General features: G+C 39.6%; 1 protein-coding gene across 2 annotated transcripts in view; it reads left to right on the forward strand.

Moving 5' to 3' along the window:
- Positions 1-26,989, forward strand: part of SLC30A6 (solute carrier family 30 member 6) — a 56,196-nt gene that overhangs the window by 9,934 nt on the left and 19,273 nt on the right. The window contains exons 2-10 of one of the 2 annotated variants that reach the window (XM_066266857.1): positions 3,994-4,080; positions 6,112-6,196; positions 11,248-11,290; positions 13,241-13,306; positions 19,420-19,500; positions 20,359-20,394; positions 21,105-21,199; positions 25,154-25,202; positions 25,518-25,637. In XM_066266857.1, coding sequence (XP_066122954.1) covers positions 3,994-4,080; positions 6,112-6,196; positions 11,248-11,290; positions 13,241-13,306; positions 19,420-19,500; positions 20,359-20,394; positions 21,105-21,199; positions 25,154-25,202; positions 25,518-25,637 — 662 coding nt within the window. Of the gene's footprint in view, positions 1-3,993; positions 4,081-6,111; positions 6,197-11,247; positions 11,291-13,240; positions 13,307-19,419; positions 19,501-20,358; positions 20,395-21,104; positions 21,200-25,153; positions 25,203-25,517; positions 25,638-26,989 lie in introns of those variants that run through there. The other variant, XM_066266858.1, reaches the window with a different exon arrangement.

The following is a 26,989-nucleotide window of genomic DNA, read 5'->3' on the forward strand; positions in this document are numbered from 1 at the left end:
AGCTCTCTTAGAGTTTCCTCAGACTTTTTGAGTCTCTTTTTTTTCTACTCCACTTCCGTGCTTTCATTTATCTTGTCCTCTAACTCGCTGATTCGATTCTCACCTTCACCCATCCTGCTTTTAATTCCTTCCATTGTGTTCTTCATTTCTGATATTGTATTTGTTATTTCTGACTCATTCTTTTTTTATTATTTCAATGTCCTTTTTAATATTTGCTATCTCTTTATTTAGGTAATCGTAATGACCATCTGTTGTTGTTCTAAGATCTTTGAGCATCCTAACAATCATTATTTTAAACTCTGCATCTGGTAATTTGGTTATATCTGACTCATTAGGTTCTTTTCTGGGGATTTGTCTTGATTCATTTGTGTTGGATTTCTCTGCCTTCTCATTTTGTCTGTGTTAAAGAAGGTTTTGGCCAGTGGAGTCCACTGGGTGTGGCCTCTGTGTTCCCTAGGTGTGGTCTGTCTGCAGGTCCGCCACCCCCTTTCCTGCTGCTGCCTGGGGTTTTAGGGTTTGGGCATTGCCGGTGCCAGCCCACTGGGGCTGTTGCTGTGGTTTCCGCTTCTCCTTCATAGGAGGGGCTGTGATCATGTGCTTGGGTGTACAAGCCTTGGTGGCCTCAGCCTTCGCCCACTCCTGCGGGTGGGGTTATGCTTGGCCCTTAGGGCAGGGGTCAGCACCTTTGCTCAGCTGTGGGTCTCGCCTGATTCTGGGCTTTCGCCCCACACCTGCAGGAGGAGCCATCTCCCGGTCAGGTCACAAGGCTCGGTTCTGCGAGCGGGGAACAGTTGCACTCCTTCGCCCTTGCTCAAGGGTGGGTCTCCACCCCTTCTGGGGCTCTCACCCTTCCCCCACAGGCTGGATTGCAGGCGGCCGCCAGCTGGGCTTGACCACTTTTGCACGTCCCTTTCTCCCCAGCCGGGCAAGACTGTGCTCACACCTGGGCCTCAGTGGTGGCCAGCTGGCTTCCGCCCTTACTGAGGGAACCGCGCTTCCACATCTCGCCGTCACCCGCCCTCAGGCAAGCCCGCAGCTGTGTGGGGGTGCTGCAGCTCAGACCCTAAGACTCACTACTGTAGTCCTGAAAGCTCCCTCCCTCTAAGAGACTCTGCTATGATTGCCGAAGGAGAGCTTGTTTGGTTGGTGTCCTGCTTCCCTTTTCTGGTATTGCTGTTTCCAGGAGAAATATTCACTTCAGATTTATGGAGTAACTCGTTTCATGGATTAGCTTGGCTGTCTCTTAAAGTGTTTCTCCCTGTGCCTCCTAGATTATACTCTCTTCCTGCTACTCCGGTCCTCACCTCTCTCCCCACCCCCTGGAGCCCCAGGGGAGTGGTTGTGAGAGAGGTTTTCTGTGCAGTCCCTTTAAGAAGAATTCTGGGTCTGAGAAATCAGTCTCTTTCTCACAAACAGTATCCTGTCTTGTTTCCAGCTAAATACTGTCTATACGCCTCTTATAGGCTCTGGAGCTGCAGGCTGGGGCTTTGTTCCTGGGGCTCAGGACCCTCCCCTCTCCACTAAACTCACTTCCCACCACGCGAGTCTCTCTGGGCTGCCGTTTGCTCTGGGGAGCTGGGCAGCCCTCTCCACGTTTCCACTTTTCCTACCAGTCTCAGTGTGGCTTCTTCAGTGTTCCTTGGTTGAAGAGTCCTCTTAGTTTAGTCCAAAGTTGGTTTTTCCAGATGATGGTTCTTAAAATTACGTTGTAATCCACTTTGGTTCTGGGAGGTGGGAGTTGGTACGTCTGCCTAGTCCATCGCCATCTTGTCACCTCGGTATATTGTTTCTTTTCAGCTGAATTGACTTAGAACTTGAGGGTTGCACACATACACTGGCCTTTATTTGGATACCAAAATTAGTAATACTTTTTCTGATTTTTTTAACATTTATTTTACTGATTTGAGAGAGAGCCAGGAACATCCATCTGTTCTTATATGTGCCCTGACCTAACCAGGGACCAACCTCGTAACCTCTGTGCTTTGGGACAGTGCTCTAACCAACCAAGCTATTTGGCCAGGGGTTTTCTGATTCTTTATTTTGACATTTTAAAGTATATTTTACTTTAGTACGTTTTTATTATGGAAAATTTCAAAAGTATATACAAGTAGAGATAATATAATGTCACCATGTAGCTATTACTTGGCCTTAGTGATCAACATTTTGTTATTTTCTTACGCCAGATTTTTAATGCTCAGCCTTATTTTCTACCTTTCTGGGTCTCAACATACTGTAACCAGTGACATGTCTAAGCTTTGAAGAAATAAGCTATACCTTTCTATAACTACTGAAATTTTCCCAGATGTTAATTGTAGGGAAATTATGCCTCTGCTTGAATTGGATCTGAAAGTTTTTCACATTTTAACAAAAAATTGATTTGTTGTTCCACCTATCCAGACATTCACTGGTTCTCTTGTAGGTGCCCCAACTGGGAACTGAACCTGCAACCCTAGCGCGTGGGGACAACGTTCCAACCAACGGAAAGTTTTCACATTTTTAATCTAGCACCCAGTTCACCTGCTCTCTGTGTAGCTTCAATTGTTTGAGTCAAATTGAACAATTTAAGTGAGATAGAGATGTTGTATGATTGTTATAGTGATTGTGACATTTACCATCTAGGAAATATTTTGTTAAAACCCAAATATGCCACTTTGTAATAAAATTATGTGTGACCATTGAAAATTATGAAGGATTTTTTTCCTCTAGAAACAATTACTTTGCTTTTGATATATTCTTTTACACAGTTTATCTTTCCAGGGTTTTTGTTTGTTTCTAGGGTATTTCCAATGTGAAAGTATATACTAAAAGTGATCAATTTTTCCCCTAGCTTCTTGGTTTTATGTCCTATTAAGAATAGTCTCCAACTCTAATATTATAAAATTATACATATGTAGTTTCTTGAATTCTATAGTTTTTTATTTTAATTTAAAAATAAAAAATTAGAGCAAGGAGTATAGTAAGGATCCAATTTTTACATTTTCAAGCACCATTTATTGAATAACTCATATTTTCTCCTACTGATGTTGGAAACTGCCATAATCATAAGCTGATTCTCCATATGTGCTTGATCTCTCCTTGATGCTAAAGGTTTTGCACATGGTTTCTTGCTCTTAACTAGTAAAGCCCACCCTAGTCACCACTCAGTCTCCTCTCAGCGGTAATGCTACTGGCAGACCCTTTATCTGCTAGCCCTATACCGTGTCCTAGCCGGAGCCACAGTGTCAGTACTCTAAATGCAGTGGTCCCCAACTTTTTTTGGGCCATGGACCAGTTTAATGTCAGAAAATATTTTCACGGACCGGCCTTTAGGGTGAGACAGATAAATGCACAAAGTAAAATTATGCGACTGCCGTAAAAACTGTGGTATTTTTAAATATAATTGTCGAACTTACGATATTTATTGGGCTAAGTTAAAGGAGGAACGAGCATGTCCTCATTATTCAGGTTATATTTAAATTTGTTATCTGACAATGTTTCATGTTATTTATTCTTTTTCTGTGGACCGGTACCAAATGGCCCACGGACCGGTACCGGTCCACAGCCCGGGGGTTGGGAACCACTGCTCTAATGTGTAAGAGACTACCTCAGAGGCTTTACTATAAACTCGTTATGAAAACTGGCACATATTAAGTTTTGCTTAGGTAAATGGTAATATTTTCTTTGCATTACAGCTATTTAACAATTCTTTTCCTTTTCTGGTTCAAAATTGCCTTATCCATTTAAAAATGAAGTGCAGTCTGGAGCTGAAATGGTTTGAATTTCTGCTCAGCTATTTATTATCATTGTGCCCTTGGAAAACTTAGCAAAAATTACTTTTACCTCATAGGATGATTGTGAGAGTTAAATAGATAAATATAGGCAAAGTGTCTAGAATAAGTGTTTGACATGTGTTGAGCCTTTATTAATTGTTAGTCATTATTACTATATTACATAACAGGAAATATAAATAATACATACTTAGATACTGATTTGTACATTTTAATTTTTTTAAAGGGGACAATTCATCTCTTTCGAAAACCACAAAGATCTTTTTTTGGCAAGTTATTACAGGAATTTAGACTTGTAGCAGCTGACCGAAGGGTAAGTTATTTTTATTTCTTAACCTGACTTTAATTACTGCACAGACATGACATTGAAAAAAAGGTAATTTTTTTCCTTTTAATTGAATTTATTGGGGTGACACTGGTTAACGAAATTATACAGGTTTCATGTATACAATTCCACGACACATCATCTGTACACTTTATGTATTGTTTGTGACCCTGAGGCAAGTCTTCGTTCATCACCATTTATCCCCCTGTACAGTACCCTCTTCCACCTGCTCTCACTCTTCCTCCCCTGGCAGTTTCCACACTGTTGTCCTTGTCTGTGAGTTCTTTCTTTTTTTTCTGAAAAAAAGGTGATTCTTTTTTTTTTTTAAGCTAGAGAGTGGGAGAAAAATGAGAAGCATCAACTCATACTTGCATCACTTTAATTATTCGTTGATTGCTTCTTATACGTGCTTTGATGGGGTGGAGTAGGGAGGCTCCAGATGAGGCAGTGACCCTTTGCTCAAACCAACGACCTTGAGCTGCAAGCCAGTGACCATGGCATATCTGTGACCCCACTCTTAGGCCAGCAACCCTGTGCTCAAGCTGGTAATCCCGCCCTCAAGCTGGCGACCTCAGGGTTTCGAATCTGAATCCTCAGCGTCCCGGGTTGATGCTCTATCCACTGTGCCACCACCAGTCAGACTGGAAAAAGATAATTTTTAAGGCAAATAGAAATGACTTGGAATCCCACCACACTGTTTTCATTATTTAATGTTGGATAAGTAATTTTTTATTGTACACTTTTTGTACTTTAGCAATAGTTGTTTTGCTTGAGAAGAAGCTAAGCCTCAGTTAGTTTTTATTCAAACTTTAAAGAATCTTAAAGAGAAATTATTTTGTGACTGCCTTATGTTAGTAATTTTTAAAAAATAAATAGATGTAACCCTGGCCAGATAGTTCAGAGCATCATCCCAAGGCACAGAAATTGCTGGTTCCATCCATGGTTAGGGCACATACAGGAACAACTTGATGTTCCTGTCTCTTTCTCTCCCCCTTCCTCTCTCACTGAAATCAATAAATTTAAAAAATTTTTAATTAAAAAAACAGTTCTCTTGATCTCTTCTTCCTTTATTTTTTTTTATTTTTTTTCATTTTTTTTTTTTTTCATTTTTCCAAAGCTGGAAACAGGGAGGCAGTCAGACAGACTCCCGCATGCACCCGACCGGGATCCACCCGGCATGCCCACCAGGGGGCGATGCTTTGCCCCTCTGGGGCATCTCTCTGTTGCATCCAGAGCCATTCTAACGCCTGAGGCAGAGGCCACAGAGCCATTCCCAGTGCCTGGGCCATCTTTGCTCCAATGGAGCCTCGCTGCGGGAGGGGAAGAGAGAGACAGAGGAAGGAGAGGGGGAGGGGTGGAGAAGCAAATGGGCGCCTCTCCTGTGTGCCCTGGCCGGGAATTGAACCCAGGACTCCTGCACGCCAGGCCGACGCTCTACTGCTGAGCCAACCGGCCAGGGCCCTTCCTTTATTTTTAAAATGCCCTTCCTCCTTTCTTTTATTCCTGCTATTTTTAAGGTGTATCTCAGGTCTTCACTCTTCTGTGAACTTCTAAATGGTAATCTTTCCCTCTTAAGACTGACTCATTTGTTAAATAACTAAGTATTGCCTTTTGGGGGTAGTGGGGAAATAACTTTATTTGATATAATTTCAAAATTACAAGATTAGTGTAAGGAAATCCCTTATGTCCTATACTCAGATTCACCCATTGCTTACATTTTTGAGCCATTTGCTTTATTATTGTCTCTATGTACATTTTTAATGGAGACAAAGTATTGAGCTTATCAGAATTTACTTTCTTTGAGTAATTCTCCTTCTAGAATTATTCTTTAATATTTATATATTATAATATTAACTTGGTTGATGATAATTTTGGTAAATTTAGAAAATGTGACACTGACTTTTTGAAGGAAATTGTGCTTATTCCTTTGAATATTAAAAGTATGAATTATAGCAGCTTGAACAGATTCAGTGAAGTTCATCAGCACTGCGTAAGTAAGAATTATTTTCTTTTTCATAGTCCTGGAAGATACTGCTCTTTGGTGCAATAAACTTAACATGTACTGGCTTTCTGCTTATGTGGTGCAGTTCCACTAACAGTATAGGTATGTCACCATTCTTATTTTTATTATGTTAATTATTAGTTTCATTTGTGTTATTCTGATTTTAAATAAAGGTATGGTTTCTTTTATTTCAAATATATTATTCTTAAATATAACTAAAAGATTCAAATGAGAAAATCTATTTGGAAAGTGTCTGGAAAACTATAAAGCTTGGCTCAATTATTAGGTGTTATTTTTTTGAATTAGCTATTCTTTTCTAAATCTTTAAATCTATTTGTAAAACTGAGATTCCTTTTTAATGTGATATATTAGTATTTCAATTTATAAATGGAATTTTGAGATTTAAAAAGGCTGGGGTAGCCATACTTATATCTGACAGAAAGTACTTTAAAACAAAGGGTATATAGTAGGGTACACAGAAGGACATTACACAGTGATAAAGGAAGCAATCCACAAGAGGATATAACCCTTCTAAACATTTATACACCCAACATAGCTGCACCTAAATATGTAAAAACAAATCTTGAAGGGTATAAAGGGAAAGATTGACAGTAATACACTCGTAGTAATGGATTTTAACACCCCTCTAACATCACTGGATAGATCTTCTAGACAGAAAATCAACAAGGAAATGGTGGCCTTAAATGACACATTAGATCAGATTTAACATTTTACCCCCAAACAGGAGAATATACATTCTTTTTTTTTTTTTTTTTTTTTTTTTTTTTTTTTTTTTTTTTTGGTATTTTTCTGAAGCTGGAAACGGGGAGAGACAGTCAGACAGACTCCCTCATGCGCCCGACCGGGATCCACCCGGCACACCCACCAGGGGCGACGCTCTGCCCACCAGGGGGCAATGCTCTGCCCCTCCGGGGCGTCGCTCTGCCGCGACCAGAGCCACTCTAGCGCCTGGGGCAGAGGCCAAGGAGCCATCCCCAGCGCCCGGGCCATCTTTGCTCCAATGGAGCCTTAGCTGCGGGAGGGGAAGAGAGAGACAGAGAGGAAGGAGGGGGGGGGGTGAAGAAGCAAATGGGCACTTCTCCTATGTGCCCTGGCCGGGAATTGAACCTGGGTCCCCCGCACGCCAGGCCGACGCTCTACTGCTGAGCCAACCGGCCAGGGCCAAGAATATACATTCTTTTCAAGTGTTCATGGAACATTTTTTAGGATAGACCACATATTATGACACAAAACAAATCTCAATAACTTTAAGAAAATTTAAATCATGTCAAGCATCTTCTTTGACCATAAAGGTATGAAACTAGAAATCAATCATAAGGAAAAAACTGAAAAACACACAAAGGCATGGAGGCTAAATAACATGTCACTAAACAATGAATGGGTTAACAATGAGATCAAGGAAGAAATCAAAAGATGCCTTGAAACAAATAAAAATGAAAATACAACAACCCAAAATCTATGAGACACAGCCGAAGCAGTCCTACAAGAGGAATTCATAGCATTACAGGTCTATTTAAAGAAACAGAAAATTCTCAAATAAACAATAACTTTACATTTAAAGGAACTTAAACAAGTAACAAGCCCAAAATTAGTAGAAGGAAAAAAATAATAAAGATTAGAGCAGAAATAAATGAAATAGAGTAAAAATACAATAAAAAGATCAATGAAACCAAGAACTGGTTCTTTGAGAAGACAAACAAGATTGCCTTGGCTGGTTAGTTCGATTGGTTGGAGCACAATACCAGAGCACAGAGGTTGCCAGTTCGTTTCGCTGGTCAGGGCACAAACAATAGCAGCTTGATGTTCCTGTCTCTTTCTCCCTGCCTTTCTCTCAAAAACAAAGAAAAGAAAAGATAAACAAGATTGACAAACCTTTAACTAGACTCATTAAGAAAAAAAGAGAGAGGACCCAAATAAATATAGGAGTTCTCAGGTTATGACAGTCTCAAATACAATATATCAAGTTTATGACACTCATTCCATAAAAACTTAAAAATTGAGACTTGAGTGTTTTGGCTTATGCCATTAGTGTCAGACTTACAGATTACGTGGGTGAACTACTATATAGTTTGTATGTGGGGAGAGAATATGCAGTAATGAGGCATATGAATGAGGGAGTTGACATCCTCCAGTATGCTTAGGTATACCATTTTGAACTGCTAAAAGCACAAGTGTTTCGTTTGTGTTGCTTTGTTTGGTGACTTTTTGACCCATATCATGGCTCCTAAAGGAAAGTCAGAGTCTTCAGATGGTAGTGTTTCGAAGAAGAGGAAAGCCATAATGATAGAAGTGAAATTAGACATTGTAAAGAGATCAGAAAAAGGAGAATCAGCAATGAACATCAGCCAAGTGGTAAAGACTGTATCCTAGAGCATGTAAAGGGATCAGACCCTATGAAATTGACTGTGATTACTAAACAGTGATGTGGCATAATGATTGAGATGGAAAGATTGCTAGTTTTGTAGCTGGAAGACCAGCATCAACAGCATACACCAGTTAGGATAGGGAAGTGCCTTAGGCTAGGCTGTGTTTCAACTTACACCAAAATTCAGGTTACGTCTCTGTCATAGGAATGAAACTGTGCCATAACCCGAGGACCTTCTGTAAAATCATAAATGAAAGAGAAGTAACAACACCAAAGAAATGCAAAGGATTGTAAGAAAATATTACAGACAACTGTATACCAATAAATTGGACAATTTGGAAGAAATGGGTTAATTCCTAGAAATATGTACAGTCTTCCAAAACTGAATCAGGAAGAATCAGAATCTGAATAGATAGATTACAACTAGTGAAATTAAAACAATAATAAAAAACCTCCCAACAAACAAAAAAGTCCTGGAGCAGATGGCTTCACAGGTAAATTTTACCAAACATTCAAAGAACTAACACCTGTCCTCAAACTATGCCAAAAAATTCAAGAGGAGGAAAGACACCCAAGTTCATTTTATGAAGCCAACACTATTCTAATTCCAGAACCAGATAAAGACACTACGACAGAAAATTATAGACCATTATCCCTGATGAATACAGATGCTAAAATCCTCAACAAAATAGTAGCAAATTGGGGCCCTGCTGGTTGATTCAGTGGTAGAGCATCAGCATGGTGTGTGGAGGTCCCAGGTTCAGTTCCCAGCCAGGGCACACAGGAGAAGCTACTATCTGTTTCTCCACTCCTCCCCGTCTTCCTTCTCTCTATCTCTCTTTTCCCACAGCCATGGCTTGGTTGGAACAAGTTGGCCCCAGATGCTGAGGATGGCTCTATGACCTCACCTCAGGTGCTAAATCAGTTTGGTTGCCAAGCAATGACGTAATGCCCCAGATGGGCAGAGCATCGCCCCATAGAGGGTTTGCTGGGTGGATCCCAGTTGGGGTGCAAGTGGGAGTCTGTCTCTCTGCCTCCCCCACTTCCCACATAAAAAAAAAATAAAATGTATATATCTGTACACATATATATATATACTTGTGTATATATATTAGCAAATTGGATCCAGTAATACATTAAAACAGGGGTCCTCAAACTTTTTCCACAAGGGGCCAGTTCATTGTCCCTCAGACCGTTGGAGGGCCAGACTATAAAAAAAACTATGAACAAATCCCTATGCACACTGCATATATCTTATTTTAAAGTAAAAAAACAAAACAGGAATAAATACAATTTTTAAAATAAAGAACTAATAAATTTAAATCAACAAACTGACCAGTATTTCAATGGAAACTATGCTCCTCTCACTGACCACCAAAGAAAGAGGTGCGCCTTCCAGAAGTGCTTCGGGAGCTGGATAAATGGCCTCAGGGCCGCATGCGACCCGCAGGCCGTAGTTTGGGGACCCCTGCATTAAAACATCATACATCATGATCAAGTGGAATTTATTCTGGGGTTGCACGATTGTTACAATATCCACAAATTAATAAATATGATACACCACATAAAATGAAGGCTAAAAACCACATGATCATATCAGTGGATGCAGAAAAAGTAATTGATAAAACCCAGCACCCATTATTATTTTTTTTATTTTATTTTTTTTTGTATTTTTCCAAAGCTAGAAACGGGGAGAGACAGTCAGACAGACTCCCGCATGCGCCCGACTGGGATCCACCCGGCACGCCCACCAGGGGGCGATGCTCTGCCCCTCCGGGGTGTCGCTCTGCCGCGACCAGAGCCACTCTAGCGCCTGGGGCAGAGGCCAAGGAGCCATCCCCAGCGCCCGGGCCATCTTTGCTTCAATGGAGCCCCGGCTGCGGGAGGGGAAGAGAGAGACAGAGAGGAAGGAGAGGGGAAGGGGTGGAGAAGCAGATGGGCGCTTCTCCTGTGTGCCCTGGCCGGGAATCAAACCCGGGACTTCCGCACGCCAGGCCGACGCTCTACCACTGAGCCAACCGGCCAGGGCACCCATTATTATAAAAGTTCTCAGCAAAGTGGTAATAGAGGGAACATAACTCAACATGATAAAGGCCATAGATGACAAACCCACAGCCAACATCATACTCAATTGGCAAAAACTATAAGCATTTTCCTTAAGATCAGGAGCAAGACAGGGTTGTCTGCTTTCACCACTCTTATTCAACATAGAACTAGAAGTCCTAGTCACAGCAATCAGACAAGAAAAAATAAAAGGCATCCAAATTGGAAAAGAAGAAAAACTGTCATTTGCAGATGACGTGATACTGTATATGGAAAACTAAAGATCTCATGAAAAAATCTACTCGATGTGATAAATTAGGGTTTTTTTGAAAAGGGAAATCTGTAATATTTTTATTGTGTCTTGAACTCTCATATTTATGTATCATTATTTTCATTCTGCTACTCTAAGAATATATTTAAAATAGTACTCAGTTGACAGAATAAGGCAAAAAAATATGGTCATGGGTCTTTTGTACACATATTGCTTTATTTTTCCAGATGGAGAAAATAGGTTCTAAAGAAAGCTTTTGTACTAACCAACTTTAACTACATATTTTAATCAAATTTACTGAATAATTGCCAACCTATGAAGTTGATCAGTGATCCAATTGTTTTTTTTATCTTTTTATTTTGTTAATGTATATTCATTGTATGAACAATTTTGATGTTTTGCTATGATTCCTAACAATGGATTCAGTAACATTTTAATCAATCTGTTTTGCAGCTTTAACTGCCTATACTTATCTGACCATTTTTGATCTATTTAGGTAAGTTTTTAAAAATATTCTAATATTTTTAAGCTAATAAAGAATTTGTTACATTGAATTTACAAAGCCTTTTTTGCTTAGAGGAAAGTAATCTGCCATATAAGTGAAATTTAGAACACATACAAATAATAGCCTGACCAGGCAGTGGCGCAATGAATAGAACATCAGTCAGGGGTACCGAGGACCCTGGTTCAAAACCCAGAGCTCACCGGCTTGAGCATGGGATCATAGACATGACCCCATGGTCACTGACTTGAGCCCAAAGGTGACTGGCTTGAAGCCCAAGGTTGCTGGCTTGAGCAGGAGGTCACTGGCTTAGCTGGAGTCCCCTGGTCAGGGCACATATGAGAAAGCAATCAATGAACAACTAAGGTGCTGCAGTTATCAGTTAATGCTTCTCATCTTTCTCCCTTCCTGACTGTCCCTGTGTGTACCCCCTCACTAAAAAAACAAACAAACAAAAAAACCCATATACAAATAGTTAACATACCGCATTTCTCCACGTATAGGACGCACCTTAATTTTGGGGCTTGAAATTTGAAAAAAAAATTACATAAAGTTATTGAACTCAAGTTTTATTCATCATAAAATTTATACAACTCCTTATCACTGTCAAAACTCTCATCCATTAGCTTGTTCTCATCTGTGTCTGATGACAAATCACTGTCTTCAACAATGAGTACAAAAACAAGCATGAAAAAGCGGGAAATGCAAGTAAAAACATCTACAACCACTGTATAAGATGCAGCTAGTTTGTAGACCCCAAATTTTTCCCAAAAAGGTGTGTCTTATACATGGGAAAACACAGTATATACTAGAAGAAAATGTTCCATTTACATAGTAACAGAAACAATAATATACTGGCATTAGGACAGGTGCTTCAAGTGTCTACCTTTGGGTGAGTCAGCTGTGGCCAGGGAGCAGGATCACATAACATACCCGTTCCCATTGTAACTATAGATGGGAAAACAAATGAGGGCCATTAGTAGCTAAGAAGTAGTTGTGAGCTAGGGAGATAGCCTATGGGCTCCCAGCTTCATGGGAACTTTCATATAAGGTTTGCAAAATACCATGATAGCTTCAGGATCCATGCCATACAAGTATGTCATAAGGATGTCTTTACATTAATCACATACTAAATTTATACTACTCACAAAAATGAGGGGATATTTTATCACTTCATATTCATTTTGAAATATCCCCTCATTTTTGTGAGCAGTTGATTGGTCTAAAATCATCTGAATTGAATTACCTGAATTTCACATGTATTAAGTTGTTTTAGAGCAAATCTCGACTATACTTTGAAAATGAACATCATTTTCTCCCAATCCAGAATACTGTCAAGATGTTATTTAGCTTAACTTTTTATTAACTTAATTTTCTTTTTTCCCCATTGATTTGAGAGGGAAAAAGAGAGAGAAAGAAGTATCAACTGATTGTTTCACTTAGCTATATACTCATTCACTACTTCTGGTATGTGTCCTGACCGGGGATCAGATGTGTGACCTAGTCATGCCGTGTTGACGCTCTAGCTACTGAACCACCTGGCCAGGGCAATATTTAGTTTAAAGTTTATGAAAGTTAAATATTATATATATCCCAAATGAAATATATATCCATTGGTATGACTGTGTCATTTTTTACATGTTCGGTTATGGAAACCATTTAGGGTGGATAACTTATTGAGCAAAGAACAAGTGGGTTTAGGTTCTACTTAACCACTTTAGTGATGTATCAATAACCTCTTTCAGTTCCTCCATATGTTAAAACTGTCACAGATTAGGATGCTCATTATGAGTAGAATATAAATTACTAAATGTTATTATTAATTTAATCTGTATGAATACTGATGACTTTCAGCAGCTTTGAAATTCTGAAAACTTAATTTCTTCCTGCATATTCTCTTCTAGTTGTACATCTAATGTTAAATTTATTTTCCTTTTTACTTAGTTTAATGACGTGTTTAATAAGTTACTGGGTAATGATGAGGAAACCTAGTCCTGTCTATTCATTTGGGTAAGTTCAAATTATTTTATTTTCTGCTAACTTATTGCCATCAGAATATTAGCTATATGAGGTAATAAAGAGATGGCTAGAGTAGCTCCAGAAAATAAAGGCTGCCTGCTTAGTGGAATAAACAATTAGAGTAGGTAGAAAAGAATCTTCCAAGTAGATTCTAGATCAAAAACATAAATATTTAAATTTGTCATATTAAAATAAAATGTTCGCATGTTATTTTCTATTTTATAAAACAAATATTAACAAAAATTTCAAATTAAATACTTTTTTTTAACAGACAGAGAGAGAGTCAGAGGGATAGGGACAGACAGACAGGAACTCAGAGAGATGAGAAGCATCAATCATTAGTTTTTCGTTGCGACATCTTAGTTGTTCATTGATTGCTTTCTCATATGTGCCTTGACCGTAAGGCTATAGCAGACCGAGTAACCCCTTGCTCGAGCCAGCGACCTTGGGTTCAAGCTGGTGAGCTTTGCTCAAACCAGATGAGCCTGCGCTCAAGATGGCGATCTCAGGGTCTCGAACCTGGTTCCTCCGCATCCCAGTCCGCGCATCCCAGTCCGATGCTCTTATCTACTGCGCCACCGCCTGGTCAGGCTCAAATTAAATTTAGTGTTTTGGAGTCTCTCATCTTAGTTAAAAAATGTACAGAGGATTTTCTTGTAATTATACTGTTAATCCTAATCTGGAGGGACCCAAAACATTGAAGACACGAACAAAGTCCGTCGATTACACACCAAAGCTTTATTGTCTAGCTTGGCCAAGCAGTGGCAACTCTGACAGTGGTCTGAGAGAGAGCACGCCGGCCCTTTGTTCTACTTAGTTTTTATAGTTTTGTAAGTGGGAAGTACAGAAGCAAAAATTGTAATTAGGAACCCTTTACCACTATTGGTTATAGTCATAAATCCTTTAACATGATAGGACCACGTTCAATTTGCAAGCCATACATCATTTTGGAGAAAACAAAACTTACAAGTCAACACAATGGTAGAAAGATGTCTCTTTACATATTAAAAGGCATTCTCATATTATCTAGTGTTCATCTGCTATCTCTCTGTCCAAAGTCACACATCTTAACCACACGCATTTACATAGGAGAGGTAGTTTTTGTGGGGACAAATGCCCGCAAATGGCTCATTGCTTTAAGAAAAGGTTTATTGGCCCTGGCCGGTTGGCTCAGCGGTAGAGCGTCGGCCTGGCGTGCAGGAGTCCCGGGTTCGATTCCCGGCCAGGGCACACAGGAGAAATGCCCATCTGCTTCTCCGCCCCTACCCCTCCTTCCTCTCTCTCTCTCTCTTCCCCTCCCGCAGCCGGGGCTCCATTGGAGCAAAGATGGTCCGGGCGCTGGGGACGGCTCTGTGGCCTCTGTCTCAGGCGCTAGAATGGCTCTGGATGCAACAGAGCGACGCCCCAGAGGGGCAGAACATCGCCCCCTGGTGGGCATGCCGGGTGGATCTCGGTCGGGCGCATGCGGGAGTCTGTCTGACTGCCTCCCCATTTCCAGCTTCGGAAAAATGAAAAAAAAAAAAAAGAAAAAAAGAAAAGGTTTATTTTGGCTTTTTTCTCCCTGTACCTGGCTAGCCATTCACCCCTTTCCCCACAGGTGTGGTGGAATGTCAGGGAATCCATGTTTTCCTTCCCTTTGCATTTACAATACAATACCAAGGGCCATCCTGCTCATGCTAATCACACAGTACAGAGACTATTTCTCACAATTTCTCTGCACACCTTAACCCAAATTAATAAAATGTTCTTCAAGCCTCCCAAAATATTAATATTAATTCTGTAGCTTTTGGTACTTTACAACACCTGCGGGTGAGGTGGCGCAGTGGCTCCTCAATACCATCTAGGTTAAGTAAATTTGATATATTTTAACATAAATGCAGTACTATAGATGGATTTTTATTTCAAGACTGTATTTTTTATAGCAATGAACGAACAATGGATTTGAGGTTTCTGTTTTTGTAGTTTTAGAAAATACTTAAAGTTGAAAGAGGGTAGTGTTTTATATTAGCGATTTAAAAAAATGTATATTAGAAAAGTGTGATTTTTCTTTCAAATTCAAGGAAACAACTTGAAAGAATTTACTTTGGTCAAGAAATTCTGAACCCCCAACATACCCTTCTTCTTCATTATACCATTCATTGGGATTATGTTCTTTTGAACAAAATTAGGTTTGTTTTTTGTCAAATCAGGCTACTATAATTCTCTCTATAGAACTTAACAGAATTTATAATTCCATCTCCTCCTCTAAAATTATAAATTTTGTGGTGTCAGGAACCACATATTGTTCTGTATTATATGTTTTTGCACTTTGACTAATTTTAACAAATGAATATACCTATGTAACTATTACCTAGATCAGGGGTAGTCAACCTTTTGTATCTCTGTTAGTAGTAAAATTTTCTAACCGCCCTCTGGTTCTATAGTAATGGTGATTTATAAAGTAAGGAAGTAACTTTACTTTATAAAATTTAAAAAGCAGAGTTACAGCAAGTTAAAAAGCATATAATAATAATTACATACCAAGTACTTTATGTTGGATTTTCGCTAAGTTTGGCAGAATAAATCTTTATAAAACAACTTACTATAGTTAAATCTATACTTTGGTTGCTCTGCTACCACCCATCATGAAAGCTGGAACACCCACTAGTGGGCGGTAGGGACCAGGTTGACTACCACTGCTCTAGATCATAATACACGACATTACAAAACCCCAAAAAACCTCCTTTCATGTCAAGTCAGTGTCAAATCCTGACAACAGTAACTAATATTCTGACTTCTGTCATTACAGATTAGTGTTGCCTACTTTTGAAGGCATATAAATGGGATTATAGTCTATACTTTCACATAGCAGTTCATTCTTATAATAGTCCATTATAAAAATATACTTCAACTTCTTCATATGTTCAGCTATTAAAAGGAATTTAGGTGATTTTTAGCCTTTAGTTATTATAAATTAAACTGGTTATGAACTGGTTATGAATATTCTTATTTTTATTTTTATTTTTATTTTTTGTATTTTTCTGAAGCTGGAAACGGGGAGAGACAGTCAGACAGACTCCCGCATGCGCCCCACCGGGATCCACCCGGCACACCCACCAGGGGTGACACTCTGCCCACCAGGGGGCGATGCTCTGCCCCTCCGGGGCGTTGCTCTGCCGTGACCAGAGCCACTCTAGCGCCTGGGGCAAAGGCCAAGGAGCCATCCCCAGCGCCCGGGCTATCTTTGCTCCAATGGAGCCTTGGCTGTGGGAGGGGAAAAGAGAGGCAGAGAGGAAGGGAGGGGTGGGTGGAGAAGCAAATGGGCGCTTCTCCTATGTGCCCTGGCCGGCAATCGAACCCGGGTCCCCCGCACGCCGGGCCGATGGTCTACCGCTGAGCCAACCAGCCAGGGCTATGAATATTCTTGTACATGTTTTCTAGTTTACATGTGTTCTCATTTATGTCGAGTATATATCTTTGAGTTAAACTACTCAGTCATAGAACTTACCCTATGTTTATCATTAGATAATAATACAAAACAGTTTTCCATAGTGATGTTATCAGTTTATGAAGGTTCTAGTTGCTTTTTATCCTTTCTAATCATTGGAATTGTCTTTTTTTTTTTTTTTTTTTTTTTTTTACAGAGACAGAGAGAGAGTCAGAGAGAGGGACAGACAGACAGACAGGAACAGAGAGAGATGAGAAGCATCAATCATTAGTTTTTCGTTGGGACACCTTAGTTGTTCATTGATTGCTTTCTCATATGTGCCTTGACCATGGGCCTTCAGCAGACCGAGTAACCCCTTGCTCGAGCCAGCGACCTTGGGTCCAAGCTGGTGAGCTTTGCTCAAACCAGATGAGCCCACACTCAAGCTGGCGACCTCAAGGTCTCGAACCTGGGTCCTTGACATCCAACGCTCTATCCACTGCGCCACCACCTGGTCAGTCTGGAATTGCCTTTTATTTTCCACTTTTTCATGTTTATTAACTATCCAGATGACCTTTTTTTTTTTTTTGCGAAATGTTTTTTCAAGTGTTTTACTCCTTTTTAAATTAGGTTACCTGGTTTTTTTTCTTACTGATCTGCAGGCATTCTCTGAATATCTTCTGCAAATATCTTCTCCCACGCTCATTTGCCTTTCATTCTCTTAATGGTACCTTCTGGTGAATCAAAAATTTTAATTTCAATGATAAATTCAATTTACCAGTCTTTTCCCTTATGTTTAGTACTTTTTGAGTACTGTACTTGTAAGAAATCTTGGCCAGCCTGAAAGTCTTTGCTCTGGTATTAACTAGAAGTCTTATTACATTTACATTTAGGTCTAGAGTCAAATTGGGATGGATTTTTATGTAAGAGGTAAGGTAGATGTCAAGGCACATTTGTCTCTAAATACCTATTCAATTGATACAGCATCATTTATTAGAAAAAATCATGCATTTTCTAGTGCTTTTATGTGCTACCTTTTTCATAAATCTGGTGATATGTATGTGTAGGTCTATTTCTGGATTCTCTTTACTGTTCAATTTGGTATATTTGTCTGTCTTGCATTAGTACAGACATACCTTATTTCATTGCAGTTTGCTTTATTGCACTTTACAGATGTTGCAGAGGTTTTTTTACAAATTGAAGGCAAGACCTTCCACCAGCAAAAAGATTACAATCTCTTTATTGCAGTGGTCTGGAACTGAACCTGCAATATTTCTGAGCTATGCCTATACTATGTTAATTACATAGTTTTGAAATGAATCTTGATATCTGGTCGTTTGAATTGTCCAGCTTTGTTCTTCAGATTGTCTTTGATTTCCTTCATGTTTTACATTTCCATGTGCATTTTAATATCCACTTTTAAATTTCCACAGGTGACATTGCTGCATTTACATACCTTTTCATACTTTTTTATAACCTACTTTTTTCACTTACATCTTTCCATGTCAGTGAATTCCATTATATTTTTAATAATGCATAATGGTCTGTTGTTAATTTTCAACATTTTCTTTTATAAACAGCAATGTGATGAATGTCTTTAATTGTATTATCTTTTCTAAAGATAATTATTTCTTTGGGAATTTTATACACTTATACTTTCCACAAGTATTGAATGCCATTAAACTATGTATTGTGGAAAAACCAAAATAAAGAGACAAAAGCCACTGACTTCCAGTTGATAATTTAGGAATTATAGGAAATGCTCATAATTAACTGCAATTGTGTGTTTAGTATAAGTGGTTAAAATCATGAACTCTGGAGCAAGAGAGCCTGAGTTTGAAAACCTGACTCCTCCACTTGCTAGTTATCTGACTCTAAACAGTTATTTTTCTCTTTGTTTCAAGTTTCTTATCTCTCTCTTTTTTTTTTTTTTTTTTTTTTTTTGCATTTTTCTGAAGCTGGAAACAGGGAGAGACAGTCAGACAGACTCCCGCATGCGCCCGACCGGGATCCACCCGGCACGCCCACCATGGGGCGATGCTCTGCCCACCAGGGGACGATGCTCTGCCCATCCTGGGCGTCGCCATGTTGCGACCAGAGCCACTCTAGCGCCTGAGGCAGAGGCCATAGAGCCATCCCCAGCGCCCGGGCCATCTTTGCTCCAATGGAGCCTTGGCTGCGGGAGGGGAAGAGAGAGACAGAGAGGAAAGCGCGGCGGAGGGGTGGAGAAGCAAATGGGCGCTTCTCCTGTGTGCCCTGGCCGGGAATCGAACCCGGGTCCTCCGCACGCTAGGCCGACGCTCTACCGCTGAGCCAACCGGCCAGGGCCTCTCTCTCTTTTTTTAAGTGGATAAAGTAACCCTCATAAGGGACTTGGGAGGTTTAGATGAGGTAATATGTTAAGCACTTTGACCAGTATCTAACACAAGCTAAGTCAATTAAGTGCTAGCTGTTAATTAGATAATGGTTATTTCTAGAAAAATAAGAGCCATAAATGGGTCCTGAGAATATATATTGTTCTAATAGGTACCCTTTTTACCTGTGATGTTCATTCTAGAAACTCCGTAATCTATTTTAACAGTGTTTGGCTAATAGTAAGCACGTGTATACTGAGTGAGTAAATGAATGTAAATGTGTACTAGAGATGCTGATTTGTGTTGAGACAATTATGCTGATCTAAAGAACTTTCTGATTTCAGATTTGAAAGGTTAGAAGTTCTGGCTGTATTTGCCTCCACGGTCTTGGCACAGTTGGGAGCTCTCTTTATATTAAAAGAAAGGTACATTTGTATATGATGTTACTGTCATTCTGAATTCCACTTAGGCTGCCTTTGAGAACATGAAGAATCCAGTAAGAGACTTGTCAGGTTTGTGGGGTATACAAATTAAGATGAACAGTGCTGAGGTTTTGGTAGTACAATTTCTTCATATTTCAGCCTTTTCTTCATTCTTGTCACTCTTTTATTACCTTTTTTGAAGTTACTAAATCCAATTATGTATAGGTAGATGTGAATGAAAGAAAGGGATTCAGTGAGATATGTTATAATGCTTTGAACTATATAAACCCATTGAAACAGGTTTAGTAGAGAAATATTGACATTTTATTTATTTATTTATTTATTTTTGTTTTTTTAACAGAGACAGAGAGAGAGTCAGCGAGACGGATAGATAGGGACAGACAGACAGGAATGGAGAGAGATGAGAAGCATCAATCATTAGTTTTTCGTTGCAACACCGTAGTTATTCATTGATTGCTTTCTCATCTGTGCCTTGACCCGGGGGCTACAGCAGACCAAGTAACCCCTTGCTCAAGCCAGCAACCTTGGGTCCAATCTGGTGAGCTTTTGCTCAAACCATATGAGCCCTCGTTCAAGCTGGCGACCTCCGGGTCTCGAACCTGGGTCCTTCCACATCCCAGTTCGACGCTCTATCCACTGCACCACCGCCTGGTCAGGGGAATATTGACATTTTATATCAGGGGTATTTGGGAGTCTCCTTACCTCATCACTGCTAATAGTCAAAAGTTGGTTATTATATAAACATTTTGTTAATTTATTGGGTTAATTCTTTGTTTGATAAAACTTTTTAATTTTATAATTTATAGTACTTATTTAATACATTTTTTTTCTTTCTTTTAGTGCAGAACGCTTTTTGGAGCAGCCGGAGATACACACGTAAGATTTTACTTTTCACATAACATAATTTACCGTTAAGTTTAATTCCTGAACTTAATTGGTATATTATTAAATAACTATTACTTTGACCGTTATTAAGAGTTCAAAGTGTGGCAGTATACATTTCATTGATATTTTACAAATGAAATCTCCAAATCCCAAGACTCCTCTTCACCCTTCACTGTTCCATCCCTTGTACTGCAGGGGAAGGCCTCTCTACCCTGGCTTCAGGCCCCTCTTTGTTTCCAGGCTCGGTTCAGCACACTAAGTCAGTCCTGTCTGGTCTTCTGGAATTTAAATTTGAGTCTAAAATCTTTTAGTAGCACCTGTCGGAAAGATGGAATTGTTATCTTCCACACAGTTGCCAACAATATGGACTTCGCCTATTTTAGTCAGTTTAATTCAGGATAGTCCGTGTACTATAATACCAAATACCATTGGCATTTACACAGATTTATAACAGCAATTACCTGTAAGAAGCTAGTATTAATGCTAAGAGTTTTTTTTTGGTCCTGTGTAGGGTGGAGCAAGAGTAGACAGGACATGGGTTATAGGGCTACAAACCAAGTTCAGGTTCTGGCTCTGCTAATACCAAACCATAGAAGAGACCGCTCTGACTTCCCATCTCTTTCTTAGTCTCTCTGCATACTGAAATTACATATTGATATTACCAAGAAAAAAATAATGATGAATGTTGTTGTTCTTTTTAGGGGAAGATTATTAGTTGGTACTTTTGTGGCTCTTTCTTTCAACCTGTTCACGATGCTTTCTATTCGGAATAAACCTTTTGCTTATGTCTCTGAAGGTAAGTTTTTTTTGTTATTAATAAAAAATTTAATCTCATAAAAACAAGTCTTTTGTTTATTTTATTAACTTACAAATCAATGAGAAAATATGTTCTGAAGAGATTAGAGAACTACCTTGAAGGTTTTCAAGTCTTCTTTAAGCAGAGAATTATAAAACAAAATATCATTAGTTTAAGCTTTATTACTTAGAAACAGGTAGGCCTAATAAATTAAATGTGATGAAAATTACATTTACCAAATAACATGAATGAAATTTTAGATATATTACCTGCCTACAAAAAGTCTATTGCAAGCCTTTTAGCTGCATCAGGCTGCTTAGAATAATAGTTCATCTTCTCATTGAAAATAATTGAATTCTGTTAATTCAGTAAAATCTCAGGTACTTGGGTGAACATATATCTGAAAGTAGCAACACTTTTATTTTGAAATATTCTTTTCTTTTTAAGTCTTTACAAATTCAAACTGATTTTTTTACTTCAAAGGTCTAACTTACAAAAGATTAATCATTGATTGATAAAGTGAGGTGAGAGAAAAAAATTTTTAAAGATTTTATTTATTGATGTTTTGCCTGTCCCGTGGTGGCACATTAGAACAATGTCAACCTGGAAGGCTGAAGTCCCAGTTACAAACTCTGGGCTTGCCCAGTCAAGGCACATACAACAAGCATTCAATCAGTGAACAACTAAAGTGAAGCAACTATAATTGGTACTTCTTGTAAACCTTTCCTCTTTCTCTTCTTTCTCTAAAATCAATAAATAAAATCTTTTTTATTTAGGATTTTATTTATTGCTTTTAGAGAGAGAGAGGGGAGGAGCAGGAAGCATCAACTCATAGTAGTTACTTCTCCTATGTGTTTTTTTTTTTTTTTAATATTTTATTTATTTAAATTTTTTTTATTTTTTATTTTATTTATTCATTTTAGAGAGGAGACAGAGAGGGACAGAGAGAGACAGAGACAGGGGGGGAGGAGCTGGAAGCATCAACTCCCATATGCGCCTTGACCAGGCAAGCCCAGGGTTTTGAACCAGCGACCTCAGCATTTCCAGGTCCATGCTTTATCCTATGTGTTTTGACTGGTCAAGTTTGGGTTTTGAACGAAGGACCTCAGCATTACAGGTCGTTGCCCTATTCCCTGCACCACCACAGGTAAGCCAGACCCCCATTTTGAAGCAGAGACAGCTGAGGGTCTTTTTTGGTTTCACTGACTTGAACACCAGAACAATCATGAGAAAAAAACTTCCTGCAGTACCCATTCAAGTTCAAATGGCTGTGAGTGTCATGAAGTTTGAGTTCCAGTTGTATCAGTGAAAGTTTAAGAATTTACTACATGAAATTAAAAATTAAATAATGATACTCGTCATGACCAAAATAATTTGAAAAAAAACCTATTAATTTTTAAAATAGGATAATGTGCACTCCAGAAATTTTAAAGATACAGAAATTTAGAACCAATATCTTTTTTTTATTTTTATTTTTTTATTTTTTTTTATTTTTTACAGAGACAGAGAGTGAGTCAGAGAGGGATAGACAGGGACAGACAGACAGGAATGGAGAGAGATGAGAAGCATCAATCATTAGTTTTTCATTGTGCATTGCAACACCTTAGTTGTTCATTGATTGCTCTCTCATATGTGCCTTGACCGCGGGCCTCCAGCAGACTGAGTAACCCTTTACTGGAGCCGGTGACCTTGGGTTCAAGCTGGTGGGCTTTTGCTCAAACCAGATGAGCCCGCGCTCAAGATGGCGACCGTGGGGTCTCGAACTTGGGTCCTCTGCATCCCAGTTCGACACTCTATCTACTGCGCCACCACCTGGTCAGGCAGAACCAATATCTCTCTGTAAAGATCAGAAAGATATAAGAAGAAAATGAATACTGATATCATGACCCTGAAATAACATGTCAACCTTTTTATTTTACCATTTAATTATTTTATGCAAATATACATATCTTTGCGTACTTTAATTATGTGGTTTTACAATTTTATGTCCTTCCCCCCCCCCCCAATTAACAGTATCTTGAAGTATTGCCTCATTAAATGCTTTTTGAAAAAAAAAGTTTCCCTGCTTTTTGGTAGATTGATTTAAGCTGTTTATTAAGCAACAAGACTCAGAATCTTTGACCCTCCCCCCCTTCCTACCCTAAAGATTCAGACAGAAACCTGCTTCAGGAAGGAGGATTTACTTATCTGATTCAGTATGATAAATAGGAGGGTTTCCGATGGGGGCTTGTTAGCTAGGCACCCGCTGTGTCCCATTGTTTCTGAGTCACCTTGCAAGGATTTGCCTACCACCTTTGTTCAGCTTCTCCTCAACTCCCTGTAAATTGCCCATTCTTGCTTCTAAAATCTAACTACTACCCTATTTCTCCTCTTTCTCCTTTGTCCAAAGTGTATTCTATATCCAGTGTGTTGCCTCATTATGTTTAGAATTTTCATGGATTTATCACATCTGTGTGAATTCTCCATGCACATGTATTAAACTTTGATTTTTCTCTGTTAAAAGAAATAAAAGTTTTCATATTTTGTCCTATGAATTTTTTTTTTTTTGTATTTTTCTGAAGCTAGAAACGGGCAGAGACAGTCAGACAGACTCCCGCATGCGCCCGACCGGGATCCACCCGGCACGCCCACCAGGGGGCGACGCTCTGCCCACCAGGGGGCGATGCTCTGCCCCTCCGGGCATCGCTCTGTCGCGACCAGAGCCACTCTAGCGCCTGGGGCAGAGGCCAAGGAGCCATCCCCAGCGCCCGGGCCATCTTTGCTCCAATGGAGCCCCGGCTGCGGGAGGGGAAGGGAGAGACCGAGAGGAAGGAGAGGGGGAGGGGTGGAGAAGCAGATGGGCGCTTCCCCTGTGTGCTCTGGCCGGGAATCGAACCCGGGACCTCTGCACACCAGGCCGATGCTCTTCCTGAGCTAACCGGCCAGGGCCCTATGAATATTTTTAAACATTAGTCTATGCTTATATATTTCCAACTTTTCCTTTTACAAATAATGCTCTAATCAGCTTCTTTGTATTAAATTTCTTATGTGCATTTATGATTCTTTAGGATAAATACCCAGAGAAGTTATAAGTAGATGAAAAATATAGTATTTTTAAAGACATTGATATATATTGCCAAATTTATTTCCAGAAAGGTTATCTATTTTGTATTTTCATTAGTTGGAAATGAAAGTTTCCAGAGACATCAAGATTTGTGCCATTATCTGAAATTTGAGTGGAAAATAGTATCTGCCAGGTATTATGTTAAATGCTTTATGTAAACTAACCTATTGAATTCTCCCTATAACCATATGAGGTAAATGATTTTATTATTCCCATTTTACACTGAAGCACTGAGACATTAAGTCACCTGGCCCAGGCCACACATCTCTAGTAGTTAAAGGCAAAGATGGAATTCTAATTCTGGCATCTGAGGCTGCTCACAACTGTTCTTCCACACTGGCTTTTGTGTAAGGTTTGTCAGTCTTCTTATCATCAGAGTACACATAAAAAAATGAATATTCCTGGCACCCTGGGGTAAGAGGACATTTTACTGTGGAGGGTACTTGTCCAGAGACACTACCTAATTGGTGTCACTGTAGCCTGGTCCTCACCTGGCCTTTCAAGGGCTGAGGAAATTAATAATTGGTGTACCCATAACCCATTCTCAGCACACTGCTTAGGAAACTCTACTTTACAGTATGTGGGGCCTTTAAAACTTCAAATTAATAGTAATAATGATAAGTAAATTCACTGACTCCTTCAGGTCAACTATATATTGTAATTGAAACCGCTTTTGATTTAGTATCTTAAAGTCATAAAAGAGGAGGAAGTTCTATATTTGAGGAGTAACACGTTCTTTTGTAATGTTATGTGGATTGTTGCCAAACTTATTTTGAAAATTAAAGAAATCAAGTATTTCTGGTAGTGATTTATTCTTCTGTATAGATAATTTAAGTATTTTCTTCTTAAAGCTGCAAGTACGAGTTGGCTTCAAGAGCATGTTGCGGATCTTAGTCGAAGGTAAGATGTTCTAGGGTTTCATGCTATACATGATTTCAAAGGCATACACTAGAAATGCATGTACCATGGGAACTTACATGATTCATTGCTGAGGTTAATACATGAGTCTCACAGATCAGATTCTCATTCTTCCTTTACTTTTTCTTACTTTTTAATCAATGATACAAGAGATCTTTATGAGAAGCTTTGTTGCCAAATCCTCTTTACTTAAGGGATATATGATACTATTGTAAAATATAAATCATCTTTTACAAGATTTTCATCAGTATCACATGAATTGTGCTAATGAATACTTTTTGTTTGTTTTTCTCGTAGTGTGTGTGGAATTATTCCAGGACTTAGCAGTATCTTTCTTCCCCGAATGAATCCATTTGTTTTGATTGATCTTGCTGGAGCATTTGCTCTTTGTATTACATATATGCTAATTGAAATTAAGTAAGTATTTTTTATTTCTGTTAAGTATGTTTCCATTCTTGAGGCCTGACTATTAAGGGCATCGATGGGATGGATGGTGGTTAAGCTTATAGCATGTTTGCTTATGACCTATGTAACATTGCTCATGTCTTGTCCTCAAGTGTCTTCATTTGAAAAAGTAAGAGGGTTGTAGTCAATAAGTATTTTTCACTACAGTCTATAATGCCAAATTAATTTCCTACTGCTGACCTGATGACTGGAACAGAAGAGGACGGTAAAAGAAATAAGCAACAGCTTGCTAATTGCTTATGGAGCAATATTTTCAAAAAGCAAGTGTATGGCCAGTAGCCGCAGCCATTGCGGCCATTCACTTGCAGGTTCCCATTAGGTTTGGACAGACGGTAAAGAAACAGTGGAGCCAAAAAATGGTTGGCCATTCCTTTATTCAAGACTCGCACTGGCTGACAAAACAAACACTCAGGGCTCCCAAAGCCACTCACACATTCTCTGGTTCCAAAACCAGGAGAATCTTCTTCAGTTTTTCCTAAAATCAAAGGCCCCCACAAGTCTCAGTGGAGCTCACAAAAGCCCCTTGCCTCTCTGCCATCATGGCTTCTCACTCTCCAGCACTCTGTCTTCTCTCTATTCTTACTCTGCAAGAATGGCTTCCCCAAAAAACCTCTCCTCCAGCACACATTAGCATAACAATGGCTCTTCCCAAGCAGGAAGGTCATTAGCAATTTCACAGACGCATACCTGGTGCTGCTGCCCAGTGCCATTTTTAACAATAAAGGTGAGCAAACTCAGATGACACAAATTTTACAAACTCATTTGCCCAACACAGCCTTTTAAAAAATAGACTTCAGGCCCTGGCTGGTTGGCTCAGTGGTAGAGCGTCGGCCTGGCGTGCAGGAGTCCCGGGTTCGATTCCCGGCCAGGGCATACAGGAGAAGCGCCCATCTGCTTCTCCACCCCTCCCCCTCTCCTTCCTCTCTGTCTCTCTCTTCCCCTCCCGCAGCCGGGGCTCCATTGGAGCAAAGATGGCCCGGGCAGTGAGGATAGCTCTGTGGCCCCTGCCTCAGGTGCTAGAGTGGCTCTGGATGCAACAGAGCGACGCCCCAGAGGGGCAGAGCATCGCCCCCTGGTGGGCATGCGGGTGGATCCTGGTCGGGTGCATGTGGGAGTCTGTCTGATTGCCTCCCCGTTTCCAGCTTCGGAAAAAGGAAAAAAAAAAAAAATAGACTTCAGCCTGACCTGTGGTGGTGCAGTGGATAAAGCATCAACCTGGAATGCTGAGGTCGCCAAAACCCTGGGCTTGCCCGGTCAAGGCACACATGAGAGCAGCTACTACGAGTTGATACTTCTGGTTACTC

Source organism: Saccopteryx bilineata, chromosome 3 (genome assembly GCF_036850765.1).
Source record: "Saccopteryx bilineata isolate mSacBil1 chromosome 3, mSacBil1_pri_phased_curated, whole genome shotgun sequence".
In the NCBI taxonomy this organism is placed as follows: Eukaryota; Metazoa; Chordata; class Mammalia; order Chiroptera; family Emballonuridae; genus Saccopteryx; species Saccopteryx bilineata.